Genomic DNA, 14,783 nt, shown 5'->3' with positions numbered 1-14,783 from the left:
GTGGTGATGGTTGGTGATAGACCATCGGATGCAGTGGAGTGGGGGCCAGAGATGGTGGTGACTGGTGAGGGAGGGAGAGCAAGGAGGATTTATAATAAGAGTGCATTTCTTAGATTAATCTAAGGATTTGGTGTAGAAGGTGTATAATAATAGCGTGTACCTTACATTAATTTAAGGGTTCTTAATAATGGTGCAAGGTGGATCACTTAGGAAGGTGTTCCATCCTAGAAACCATCCTAAAAGTAAGGATAAAAAAAAGTTAAAGGAACTAAAAATAGAAATAAAAAGTTTAAGGATTAAAAATAGAATTTAAAAAAAATTAAGGGATAAAAAAGATACTTTAGCTTAAGCTTAAGGGAGTGTTTGGTAGAGGAGAAACTTTTAGTTTCCTGATAATTTTTGTTTCTCATTTTTTATATTTATTTTAAAAAATTAACATTTTTGGGAAAGGATGTTTATTGGAAATGTTTTTAAATACTTTTCCACAAAAACTTTCCCATGTGGATGTGAAAAACTTATTTTTTTTTAGTTTAATTTTTTTCTATAATAAAAATATCATATTATTCTTATTATATTAAGGTAAATGATAAAAATAATATGTAACTATTTAATTCTTGGAAAACTTATTTAAATATTCTCAATGATATATCTCACAGATTTTATTTATTCCTTGGAAACATGATTCTCAAACATTAAAAAAATTTATTCTACCAAATGCTCCTAAAAAAGGGATAAATTAACCATGACTAAATAAGTGGATATAAGATTCCATAAAAAAAAAAAAAAAAAGTGGATATATAAGATCAACTCTATTGAATTGTACTACATTGATTTATGAGTGCAATCCTTGTATTAAATGACCCAGATCCAAACTGAACATGATGCCTAACCCAAAGTTGAGGCGCATGTTTTTCCAAATTTGCTTGATGTTTCACTCTTCTTAAGTGTTGGGAACATCAATTAGAACACTGATTGTGCAAGTTAACAGGCAATTTGGCCAAACAAACATAAAGAAAATCAAATCGTCTTGTCAAAAATAATGTATGATTTAATAAAAATAATGTATATCATAATGTTCGGCCATCATTATTGAAATAATGCATATCAAAATAGACCCCACTTTTGAGAGACCTTTATGCCTAAGCTTCATGAAATAGAAATTAGTGGTTAGAAGTTAGGACAGAGAACTCGTTTTTATTTATTTATTTATTTATTTTTATTTTGACAACTCAGAACTCGTTTGCTAAGAAAGTGTTATGTTGCAAATTGCAATACGAAAATTCTCTCTTGCAAATTTCTCAGAGAACTCGAAGGTGGCCAAATGGTATAATTGGTCCCTAAAGCTAATCAAGCCCAATAAATGTTCGTGTGGTTTAATCTATTTTAAAATAATTATTGTTTTTAAATTCTTGAAAGAAAACAAAATGATTATTTTCTCTTGACAAGACTTTCTCAAAGATGCACTCAAATTTTAACTGCCTAAAAAAAAGGCAATTAAAGGAATATATATTAGCTGAAACTTTGTCATTTAGAATATACTAATTTAGGAGTATACTAACTTCGCGCGGGTTGTTATTTTTGGTTTTATAATTTTTGGTTGTTTAGTATAAAAGATGTTGTGTATATTTAGGATAATGTTGCAAAGAAATTTAGAATTTTAAATTAGTTTTTGGTTAAGGAATTTGTTAATAAATTGAAATAGTAGGAGTTATATAATTGTAGGGACAATTTAAAAAAAAAAAAACCGGAATAGTTTTTCAAATTTTGGAATCTAATCTAATTTGATTACAATTTAAATGATGAACAAAGGTGTTTATAAATTATATTACAATGAAATAACTAAATCATGATAATAAAAAATTTTATTCTGTTCTCATGTTTTGGAAAGTTAAACTTGGAAAAATTTATAATTGGTGGATATAAAAAATCTCTAATGAATAAAATAAGTAGATGTATTGTTTTGTTGGATATAAAAATATATAATACCTATTCTATAATTATGAAGTTTGCAAAATTTAATTTAATGATTGGTAAAAATAGAAATTATAGGTGTGAACGTAGTAATTGGTATTTTAAAAAGGTATTAACTAATCGATAGTGTGGTTAAATGTATATAGCAGGAGATAGAACCAAGATAGCATATTAACAGTGGATAACATATTCAAACCCTTGGAGAGTTGGAGTATTTACCAAGCAGTACATTATTAATGTGTAGAATATGGGAAATGCAGTAGTAAAAAATGAAATAAGATGGGGCTGTAATTTTGCATCGGTAATATAGTGGTTGATATAAGAAATAAAACTTTATATAAAAAAGCATGCCAAATGTTTGTTGAAAATTAAAGAAACCATAAGCAAATGTAAAGTTGTTCATATACAGCAAAATAGCAAATACAGATGCTGAAACCCAACAGTTTGCCGTGCAGATGTACAGATAAGGCTGGTCGATATGCATTTTTTTATGAATACAATTATTTGTTTAAAAATAAATAATTAAATGTGAGATAAAAGTAAAACATTTTCATCAAAATCAAACCATAGACGCATCTTATATTATTTAAATCTTTAAAAATTAACATGATTGAAAATGAAACAAAATTTTCAAAATAATACTTATATGTTTAATTAATAAATTTTATTTAAAAATATCATTTTATAAGTTAGTAACAAAAATTAAGTGTATTATATTTTTAAATAAAATTTTAGATTTAATTAAAATAATTTTTTTATAAAGAATATTCTTTACAGATAGACAATCATTCTTAAATTGAATTAAATATAATTATTATAGATAATAAAATTTTATTTTAAGTGATTAACACAATTATATTCATAGGACTCGAATCTAGAATCTAAAATCTTTAAGTTCGAAAATAATTCTATGTCATATCAATTAATACATGCATTAAGTGATTAAAATTTATTACATAACAAATTAATTTAAAAGTTTTCTTTTAAGTATTTAAGTCCACTATATTAATGCATTAATATTTATTATTGAATAAACAAATTAATTAATGAAATCTACTTTATTTAATTAGATATTTAAATTTAAATCCTTAAAAATTAAACTATATAAAAATGTATCACATATTATAAATTATAATCTTATAAGTAATTAAATTTAAAATAATTATATATTCATTTTCACCGTATGTGATGAGTACAGGGTTCCGTAGCAATATGGTCTAGGTCACAAAAAAAAACTATATTAGTGTCTAATATTATTTTTGAACTATCAGACATTTTGATGGCTCATTGCTCATAAATGTTATTATAATATTCTAAGAGATGAGAAACTAGCTATTAATTATTGTAGAAAATTCACTATTTGTGATTTACTTATGATTTATTATTTACTTTACTCTCTGTTATAACCCTTCCTCCCCCATCACCCACCAAACCATATTTTTCTTTTCACGATGTTAAATAAAAGGAAAAGAACGAAAAAATATATCAGTAATACCATATGTACATAATCATGATTTATTTTGTAGTTTATACTATGTTTTCCCATCAACATAAATCCCGTTTGCAAAAAGTTGAAAATTTGTTTGGCATCATTAAGTTAAGTCTCAAGCCAAACTTGATTCTAAGACCCTAAATGTGAAAGTTGTATTTTGTTAATTTATAAAAAGTAAAAGCACATTTGTATGCATATTTAGTTTTATCCTTGTAGTTTGTTTTTTTGTTTCTTTTCTCTGCTTTACAAAAAAAAAAAAAAAGTACTAACAAGGATGTCCTCTTAGATTATATTGTATTATAATTTTAACCATTATTTTTTTAAAAATGTTATAAAAGGTAAATCATTAAAATCTCTTCTAAATAAAATTAGTTTTTTAAAATCAAATTTATTTAAAACCAAATTGTAAAGTATAATTTTAACACACTAAGGCTGCTATCGTTGAGTTATGTACAATGTTTTACACAAAAAAGATAATTTTCTCAAGATTTTGATGTAATTTTCATAATAATAATAAAATAATTTTAAGGTTGTTAAAAAATACAAAAAAAAATAACGTATAACATAAAAATATTTATGTTGTAAATAATATAGTTCCAGATATTCAAATATAATTAATCGCAGTTGTCTTGACCTCTAATATATCATGCCAAAAAAATGGATCTGGAAATGCATGTGCAACTGCCGCTCTGCGTCTGACCTTGGACCTTCTTGTCGTTCAAAAATCAAAATAAAGGCTACAGAGATAATCTTTTTTATGTTTCCCCCTTTTAATATATTATCTCATCAAACATATATAGGAGTACAACGGAGTTTTTTTCATCATATTTAAAAAACAACTCATTGTTTTATAGCACAAATTCTAATCATCAAATTATACAATAGTAATATAAGATCACTTTGAAAAAATATATATATATATATATATATATATATATATATATATATATATATATATATACGTTGAGTAGAATTTGACAGAGTTGAATTAACATATTCTGAATACTCTGACACTGAAAATCTTCCAATCATGTTGGATTCCCATGAAAAAGCACCACATGTTACTAATGTTAACTAGTGGAGAAGGTATTTTTCTTTTCTTTTCTATTTCTGCATGGAGCAATGGAATGTGGAATCCAATTCAGCAATGGTGGGCGATGGAATCTGCAACTTGGATTTCAACTTTTGTCCTTTGAATTGGAACTATGGAATATTGGAATTCAACTCCTTGAGGCTATGCTTTAATTTGTTTACTTTTCGGCTGAGAGTCACTTTCCTAACATAGGAAAATTTGCAAAAACATTCACCTCACCAACTTTGGTTATTAAATAATTAGCTTAATGATATAAAATAAATATTTTACTTATTAATTTAAATTTAACGACATGTTTTTAATTATCTTTACCCACTTAATTATATAAAATAAGGATTTAAAATAATAACATTTTAAGAAAATAATAGTTAGTTATTATTTAGAAGAATAGGATATGTATATGAAATTTTAGTTGAATTCTGATTTTTAAAGTTAAAAGTATAAAAAATTGGAACATAAAATATAAAATTGATTAATTGTCGATGCAATCATCTTGGGAAAATATGCAATAAGAAGAAAAATACTTGCAAAATAATAAACAATAAGTAATATTTTAGCCATGTCAACGAAAAAAAATGCCATTGGGAGTAGAGATCCTATTAAGAGTAATCTTCAAGATTCTTTGGTAGAGATTAGTAATCACTTTCCTGTCAAAGATTAAAATAAGAGAGTTTCTATGGTGCTTCCAATAATTTTGGATTTTTTGATACTGATAATTTTTTAACCAATCAAATTAATGTCATATTCTCATTAATTATTATTTTTTTCAAATTAGTCCTTGATTATTATTTTTTAAAATTTTAAAGTTACAAATTTTAAAAAATTAGAAAATATGATTAAAGATTATTTTAGAAATCTGAATCCTAAATTTTTTTAGTTACTTTCAACATTTTTTTATAAAACTTATGCTTAAGAAACAATAATAAAAAAATTTTAAACCCTAAACTCTAAACTCCAAAACTTAAAAGATTTTTTTTTTATATAAAAAATGCTGAAAGTAATTAAAAAGATTTTAGAATTCACGTACACTTTTAAAGTTATCTTTAATCATATTTTCTAATTTTAAAAAGTTACAATTTTAAAATTCATAAAAAATAATCAAGGACTAATTTGGAAAAACAGAAAAATAATTAATAAGAAAATGACATATAATTTAAGTGGTTAAAAAACTACCAATATCAAAATCTCTAAAATTATTGAAGAAACCATAGAAATTCTCTTAAAATAATAAAGAATAAGTGATATATATGCATTCTGGATTAAGGGTCAAAGATTAATAAACAATAAGTGATCAGCATGTGATAAACAATGAGTAAAAGTGACATTAGTTCCACTTGCGTATATTATATTTTATACAATAATATAATTTGTTTTATCTGTATATTATATATATATATATATATATATATATATATATATATATATATATATATATATATATATATATATATATATATATTGGTATGGTTTTTCTACAAATTCCTTCGGTTCTTAATTACAATGTTGGGTGCTTAAGAATTATTAATGGTCTCCGTTGGAAATCTGTTTTAAAAATATAAGTAATTTTGGTGAAAATTTCGTGAACTACCAAACTCCCAACCTAGGAAGGATAGAGACTCTCAAACCTTCGTTTTCGTGGAAGTTGTAATCATTTTGATGCATGAAATACGGGTTCTTTTTGTCTTCTATGAAGTTGCTTAAACGCTTTTTATTTTTTCATTTTCATTAATTATTTGAATACTTATATATATTTACAAGTAAGAAATTAAAGTTGATCTAGTATTCATTCTTTCTTTTACATTTTATCTTTCTCTCTTATTATTATTATTATTGAATCTGATATGAGCTTTTCACTAGCTTTTTGTACATGATGGAATCGGTTCCTTCTGATCTTATTATTACAAAAGAATTATGAGTGTTTGGCAATCTTTGAGTATATACCCATGTGATGGAAGAGAGATAAAATAAAAGAAAGAAAAAGAAGGTGCTAGATGTAGTATATATTATAATGAAAAAGAAGAAATTAAATAAAAAAGGAGTAAAATAAACATACAAAATAAAGATGTGATGTTTTGCATAAATGTAGCCACTCAATAAGCACAGCTTATATTGGATTTGGTGCGGCAGGAGCAGCTCATTCCTTCTTATCTTCAATATTAGATAATCGGGTATGGGTTGGAAGATTAAAGCATTTCTACAATTCTTTCTAAATTTAGTGAGAATGTAATGTAATTTAATTAATTAGTTATAGATCATCATAGTAAGATTAATAATTTTTATAACTTTTTTAAAAATTACATTTAAAACGATTTTTCAGTGATTGATAATATAATTTTTATATTAATAATATAGGAAAATTAAACTATTTTTTAATCTACGGTTCTTATACTTTGAGGGAGTAAATAGAGTAAGACAAAAAACTTCTTTTAAAATTATATTACTTATGTAATTATTTTTCATAATATTTTTTACAATATTATTTTTTATTACATGAATTATTCCATTATATACAATAATCTTCTCTTTATCTTGTTTATTGTAAAAAAAAGGTTATGATAAAGAGAAGATTATTATAAAGGAAGTTCTCTTTCTTATAGTTTCTCTTTCTTATAAAGAGAAGATAAACTATATTACTATATAGTTTCTCTTTCTTATAAATGAAGTTCTCTTATTGGTCAATATCTATCAAGTGGAGCCGTGGAGGAACAATCATATATCCCTCATAAAGTTCACTTCAATTTCCTTTCCATTAAAGCGATAGGATATGCTCCCCATCTATGTATCAACCAATTAAATAAAACTATAAAAATATGCAATTGATGAGACCAACGTGAAAGTTCACCAATCATATCAATGAAAGGAAAACGAATAATATAGTAAATATAGATCCACATCAGTCTTATGTCATATAATTCATTTTTCTTTCCTCAGCAAAAGATAACTTCATAGATCCACATAAGTCTTATCTTATGTCATATAATTTTTATAAATAAGATAAAATGATAGTGAAGTTTTAAATAAAGTATAAAGTAAAGACAAAAATTACTCAATTACTTATTATATATAAGTGCGTACGTGATTGTGTATATAAATATTATAATTATAATTAGAGTAATCGTGATACTGATTTGTTTGGAGGTTATCATGTTGGACCAATCATATCTTTTTTTAGGGAAAAAATAAAGTATTCAAAGTTCTTCCGCGATAAACTTGCATAATCACTGATTATTCAAGAAGTTATTCTTTTCTAACCTGACCTTTCAATGGAATCTAGAAGCATTTGGGATGGAGATTCGTTTTGCACACTGTCTGGTTAAAAATCCACGTATTATTTTATTATTTATTAAGGAAGAAAGCTCAGGATCATTAAAATCATGAAAATATATTACTCATAAAAAAACTTAATTCTTAGAAATTGGAGACCGTGATTTAGAAATTAATATTGATTAATTATCCCTTTTGATTTGAATGCAAGGTTGCAATTGAGAGAGATGGTCAAACCCTAAACTTGTCAAAATTATCTTTAGATTGAAAATTAGAACTGGGGATGGGTCATGGACATCTATACATAATTCATTGGAAACATTTGGGTAAGTATGCTGCTCAAGGCATGGAAGGACTAACTAATCTTTCTAGTCAAACTACAAAAATGGATCACCTTTAATATTCGAGAAATCTTAATATGACATTAGTTAAAAAAAATTAAAAGTACACAAATTTTGTAAGAAAGTATTATCAACGCGCCCCTAATTTCTAATGCACCTTTATTGTAATTTTTAGTTTAAATATATCTTTATCTTTAATAAATATTTAACTTTTGTGTTTGATTCTTAATAAAATTTTATTTTGTGTTCAATCATTAATAAAATAATAATTCTTTTATTTTATTTTAGTTTCTGATAAATTAATGAATTTTGTTTATTTTATGATAAATTAGTAAATTTTATCTTAATCCCAAGTAATTACAAATAAAAAATAATAATGAGAGAAGATTACCGGTTCCAATGTGTGCTGATATACAATAACCATTTAATCTAATGAAGGACAATTCTTGTCCTCAATGAACCACATTTCAAGTGTTCTACGCTAACGTTAGCCTTAATTTGATTGTTGTGTTAGTTAACCCATTGCATCCATGGCACATAACGAATCAATTTCAAGTCTTTGAACAAGTGCTGTTTGTATAAAAAACAATTGAATGGAACCAACTTGATTTAAAGCTAGGTTGAGAAACTTGGCAGTTGACAAATCCAAGCCTTATAAATTACTATATCTTTTTCTTATTTTTCCAAGGTGACACTTAACCAATTTTTGCGCTGTACGTAATCTCTTGTACTAATACACTTTAATTAAAAGACTTTTCATTTAGTAATTGTTTTCTTTGCAACTTGATAGTGAGAACTTTAATCTGATTGTTGTAAGTTAACACACTTGCATCCATTGCAATTAGCATTATGAAGTATAAATCAATTTGAAGTCTTTGAACGAGGGACGATTGTATAAAAATTAAATGAACCGGACTAATTTGAGTTAAAGCTAGATTGAGAAACTTGGATAACCCATGACTTGAAAATTATTCTTGTTTTTTTACTCATTTTTCGAACTTGATTTTACACTTTCCCAATTTAAGCACAAGCTCATTGCTCAACACAAAAGCTTGGTTGCATTTCCAACAAAACACCCTAATAAAGCAGAATTTCATTTCATTGAATGCACAATTTCATCACATTACAAAATTCTCTAATTCGTACAAAAAGTCAATGAATCCTGCTTCCTGATTAATTTAGAACACTGCAGCTTTTAGTCTCCTTCCCAACTCCTTTCTGTTCATTAATAAATTACTATTATTAGCATAACATCAAAGTAAATATTTCCTTTGTTACATGTTAATAGATTAATGAAGTGAAAATCTTAGCTTACCTCATCAGTTGTCTATCAAAACCTGAAGCAGCTAAGAGCCCTCTATTTTCTTCAGCCCTTCTCAAAAGGTAAGGCATAACCATATCTACTGGCCCAAATGGCATATACTTGCTAACCTGAAACCCTGCATTGCTCAAACCAAAGGAAAGTGCCTCTGACATTCCATATAGTTGTGCAAATTCTAGCTTGTGGTTCACCTTTCCAACCCCCAATTCATATGCTTTTGTTGCAGCCAATTTTCCTACACAACATTTTCGCATCATATCAGTCATTTGAAATTGAAATGTTAGTCGAGACATTTATTTAAATTATAAAGAGTAAACATTCAATGCATTATTTACACCACCGTTGAATCTTAGATAATCATGTATTTGTTAAAGGTTATACTAAAAATAATTTTTGATTCATTGACCATCTAAAAATTTAAAAATAGAACTCTATTATAAATCATAAGAAAATGAATTTGCTTGAATATCTTAAGTACCTGATTCAATATTGTGGGTTGCAAGAACAACTGAACCAGGTCCGTTTGCAATTTTCTCAAGCAGAAATGATGAACAATCATTGAAGCAATTGTGTGTATCTTGAATGGTATTGTGAATTGGAGATGCATATCCAAAAGACTCAGCCAATTTACTCTCTGTAGACATGTAGGCACCCCTCACCAATTTGAACCCCATTGGAACTCCCATTTTCTCTGCTGCCTTTGTTGTGAGTAACAACCTCTCCTTGGCATCTTTCAAGTAAGTTTGAATGGTTCCAAACACAATGGGGTTGTCATCCTTGTTGTGCCTTATGGATGAAGAGTATGTGAAGTAATCAATAGCCGGCTGAACCGTGGTGTGTTCTGCATCAACCAACAAAGGCATATTGGCTTCCTCACATTTTTGGCAAAGTTCAAGGAGTCTCTGGTTGGCAAGTTGAAGATCACTCTCTTCTTCTGGGGTTAGAGGCTCCGGTCTCTTCTGTGTGTGGTACAAAGGACTAGACTCAGCGAAAATTGGGAGGGAATCTTGCTTCCATGGCAAAACGAATGAAGGGTCTTTTTGTTGCCATCTAAGAAGGTCACTCATTCTTTCTAACAATGCCATGGGGCATATTGCAGTGATTTTCACAATGACAAAACTCACCTATCACATCAAAAATTAAATCAGTCTCCATAAGTTCAACATTACAAAACATAAGTTAAGAAAAATAGATGACAAATACTGAAAAATACAAGCAAACACATGAACCTCGTGGCCTACCATCACAAAGCAAAATAATTAACAATGAAACAACTAACTAAAACCTTTTGTTAGAAAATGATAATGGAACACACTTCTCAACCCTGCCCCCATTTCAAGGAATGAGTGACATGACATGGCATCAACTTTTTCTCCTAATTTAAACACTACTTTACAATTTTCATGGCATGATAGTGGATCACAGTTCATATGCAGAAGCAACGATCCCAAATTGCCAACCCCATTGTTCCTTTCATGAGTGGGACCAACATAACACATCACTCATCATTGCAAAACAAAGAAGAAATAAGGCAAGCATGACCTTAATTGGCATCTCAAGTTGTTGTACTAATGCCTGATATGCTGACACTTATTTATGCATGGTGCCCACTTGTACATTTAAGCACAGAAAATAACACCACCACACCAGCCGCACCGTACGTGTTACCATTGGAAGGACCACACGCACAACCATATTTACTCTACCAAATCTTATTTTGATGCATTGGTGAATAAGAAATTAATTAAGTTGCAAAATCACGTGGTAATAAAAAAAATACAGAAAAAGGATTCAACAAGCGGAAAAGTGGGGAGAAAAGAAAAATAAGTGTCAGACGCTCTTTTTTTTTTCCCTTACGTTTCATTTTATAATAAATAATAAATGATATGCATTTCAAAAACTATGATCTGAAATGTCTTTAAAAGAAAGTAAAGATAAAAAAAAAAGTAAAATAATTACAAAATAAAGAGTTTCAGAAATCAAAACATCCGGACTTGTTAAAAATATTAACGTCTGATAACCATAATTAAAAAAAGAAAGAAAGAAAATTTGCTTCACAACACTTTTTTCACCCTCTTTATATTTCCCCGAAAAAAATGTCAAATTCTTAAACATTTTTATCGCGAATGTAAAATTAAACATGAAAATAAAAGTGATAAAAAATTACTGTATGGCTCAGGACCATTAAGTGGCCAATCATTTTATAGCACGTTAATATTTCTTAACTTAAAAAAAAATTATAAAACTCAATTATTTATCATGAGAAAATTAATTGAAATTGAAACTATTTTTTGATTTAACGTGTACTGATAAAAATTAAAAAAACATATGATTCATACGAGACCCATTTACCATAAGCGTGCTTGGGAGAAAAAAAAAACATAATTTAGGTGGGATCCATCTAATAGTAATGCGTTTCTCTCTTTGTGAAGAATCATGAATAATTGAAAGAAAAAAAAAACAAAATGAAGCTGTTTGAATCAAATTAGTGCTGAAGATACAAATTAAGGTGAAGAGGCACTTACAGAGGATGGTGGAAGCGATTTGCTAACATCCACAGTGTGAAGGAACCCATTGAGGTTTCTGTCACACCCATCGTTTTCATGCGCGTCTTCCACACCATACACCAGCATGCCACGTAAGCCGGCGTCGTTGAGCGCGCGGATGCTCCGTCCGGCGGAGGCGGCGTCCTCGCCGGCGCAGAAGTGCGAGAAGAACGTCTCTTTCGTGGCGGCCATGACGAGATCCTTCAGCAGCCCGCTCTGGAACACCCTCGACTTCATCATCCACATTCCCAGGTCCACCATGGGCCCCACCGCCGTCGCGTGCAGAACTGCGGACGACCGGAGCAGCCTCTTTGTCGACACCGATGCGAATAGCCGCTCCGCGTCGTCCAGGTTGAGCGCTGCCGTCCCAGCCGCAGATGCCGGAATGACGTCCGCGGCAGGAGGGGACGGCGACCTCTCGAAGAGCGACGGTGAGGCGATGGCCGGAGAGATGGAGGGTTGGGCGGCGTTGAGGGGCTTGGTTGTTGTGTTGTAACGAAGATTCTTGAGGATTCTCGGAGGGATCACGCGTGTTGCCATTAAAATATTACAAGTTTTGATGTTGAAGAGGTTGATGAACTTAGAGGGTGTGTGTTTTAGTTTGTTGTGTTGTGTTCTCTCTTTTCATGTGTGAGAAATGGTTGACGGTGTGATGTGATTTATAGGCGCGAAGGTGAGGAAATGGGTCTGGTTAAGTAGGGAAAGTACAACACTACAACGTTTAAGTTGGGTAAGTTGCATGGTGTAAGCCTGTGTGTAATAAGATTAGAGTGGTCAATTTGGCCTATCTTTTTATTTTTGGTAAACAATAATCGATCTTTTTCTTACTTTTTCCTGAAATAGTCTTAACAGATTCGATGTAATCTCTTCATATAGGAGAAAATGAGTTTTGGGGCATTTGTAGAATAAATTAAGACTAAATAGGCATTTTGGTCTCTAAAATTTTTTATTCCTTTTACAAATTAGTCTATATCTTTTTAAAATGTAAAAAATAGTTTCTTTGTCTAAATTTTGTAAAATAGTCATTTAAAAGTAATGTTACTGATGTGCATTATTGATAATTTGATAATTTTAATATTACATATACTATTCAAAGTTGTCAAATATTTTGTTCAAGCTACAAATAACTGCTTGCCAAGAACGAGAGAGAAGCTCTAACACTGGGTGGAAGTAGAAGGGAACACGTGCAAGGCACCTAATTGCAACAGCATCAGGAAGTCTTTCAATCAGTCCAGACATTATAAATTTATAACGGTTGTTTCATCTATTTCTGATAACTTTATACCACTAACTTTCTGTTTTTACAGAAGGTGCACCTGCAATCACAATATTTATCCATTAACGCAAACTGATATTTTAAAATTCAAATTTAATATGTTAGATGCAGTACTAATTTGAAAGACATGGTAATGGTAGACTTTGAATGAAAATGTTGTCTACAAAGCTTGGTATATTTTCTTGGATATTAGAACAAATTAAACAAGAATTTTTTTGTTGTGAAAATGAAACATCAAGAATAACAACAAAAATAGTGCAGTTGAATATAATTTATGATAATATTGACTCCCTTTATAAGTGTTTTTTTCATTAAACTATCTATATTTTAGAACTTAGAAAAGATACAGGACATCAAACAAACAAAGGTAAAAACAAAATGTTTTCATTAAACTATCTATATTTTAGAACTTGAGAAAAGATACATGTAATAACATATTTTATTTTATATTTATTCATTATAAAGCAAAATGTTTTCTTGTCATCTGATAAACCCAAGAATACTTATATTAAACCTTCAGATGCAATGCAGTTGCTCCCAAGCAAAAACAAAGGTAAAAAAAATAATTTTTACATAGGACAATAAGTTGCATTGGAAATTATATGACATAGCAAACATATGTGACCAAAAGCTACAGCCAACATGAAAACAGTCTATTGCAGGGAGAACCCAAAAGCAAATATGATCTCATTTGAATGCAATGCAATGCTTTCATAATAGGATGTGCATATTTTCTAAAGGAAAATTGACCCCAAAAAAAAACTAATTCCCAGTTTCAGTGCACAACCCAAAACAAACGAAACTGAAAATTCGTAAAAATATCTCTTTAATAGGGAGCAACAAAGAAGTTAAATTCACTTCTACAAAGATAGAGTTTCAAAAAAATAGAAATTAATTTGTAGAAGGAGTCAAAAGTCAGGACCAAAATACCTATTTACTCAATAAATTAATATAATTAATAGTATTAATTATAATTATTAATTGATGCAGCGAGAAAACAATTAACGACGTTTTTTAACAAGCTACCTAAAAACGACTTAATGCACGTTTTGATTGTATGTGTGTTTTGAATTGGAAGTTGTAAGTGGCAGTTAAGATGCATGAGCTGAGGCTAAAAAATGATTAGTGTTGGGAAGAGAAAGAGTAGAAACTGAGTAGTTGGTGGGTGCTATATTCAGGCACAAAGAGAAGAGATAGTATTTGTTGATAATAATAATTGATATTTGGTAAATGGAAAACGTGTAGTGTTTCAATTCCAAGCAGATATGAGTTGGCTACATAGGTCGGTGGAATGGGCTTGCGTGGATCCACCTTATCATGCTCTTAATTTGTGATCATCTTCTTCTGAGCTGTGTCCATTACCATTGCATATGAGTCAGTCATATTATTCAAAATTCAAACACCAAATAAAGAGAAAAATAATAAATTAAATTAAATTAAATATTTTTGTGTTGACTGTCATTATCATCGCGCCATTCT

The 14,783-nt window shown here is 29.0% G+C and overlaps 1 protein-coding gene across 1 annotated transcript; it reads right to left on the bottom strand.

Annotated features, from left to right (window-relative positions):
* Window positions 1-9,118: 9,118 nt before the first annotated feature.
* On the bottom strand, window positions 9,119-12,853 carry LOC114382612 (proline dehydrogenase 2, mitochondrial-like). The gene is made up of 4 exons (XM_028342154.1): window positions 12,008-12,853; window positions 9,961-10,606; window positions 9,477-9,717; window positions 9,119-9,379 (listed from the first exon to the last, which is right to left on the bottom strand). Exons 1-4 carry the CDS (start codon window positions 12,566-12,568, stop codon window positions 9,340-9,342), a joined length of 1,488 nt encoding a protein of 495 aa, XP_028197955.1. The 5' UTR covers window positions 12,569-12,853; the 3' UTR covers window positions 9,119-9,339.
* Window positions 12,854-14,783: the final 1,930 nt, after the last annotated feature.

Source organism: Glycine soja, chromosome 13, assembly GCF_004193775.1.
Source record: "Glycine soja cultivar W05 chromosome 13, ASM419377v2, whole genome shotgun sequence".
NCBI lineage: Eukaryota > Viridiplantae > Streptophyta > Magnoliopsida > Fabales > Fabaceae > Glycine > Glycine soja.
This window is presented reverse-complemented; position numbering and strand designations above follow the sequence as displayed.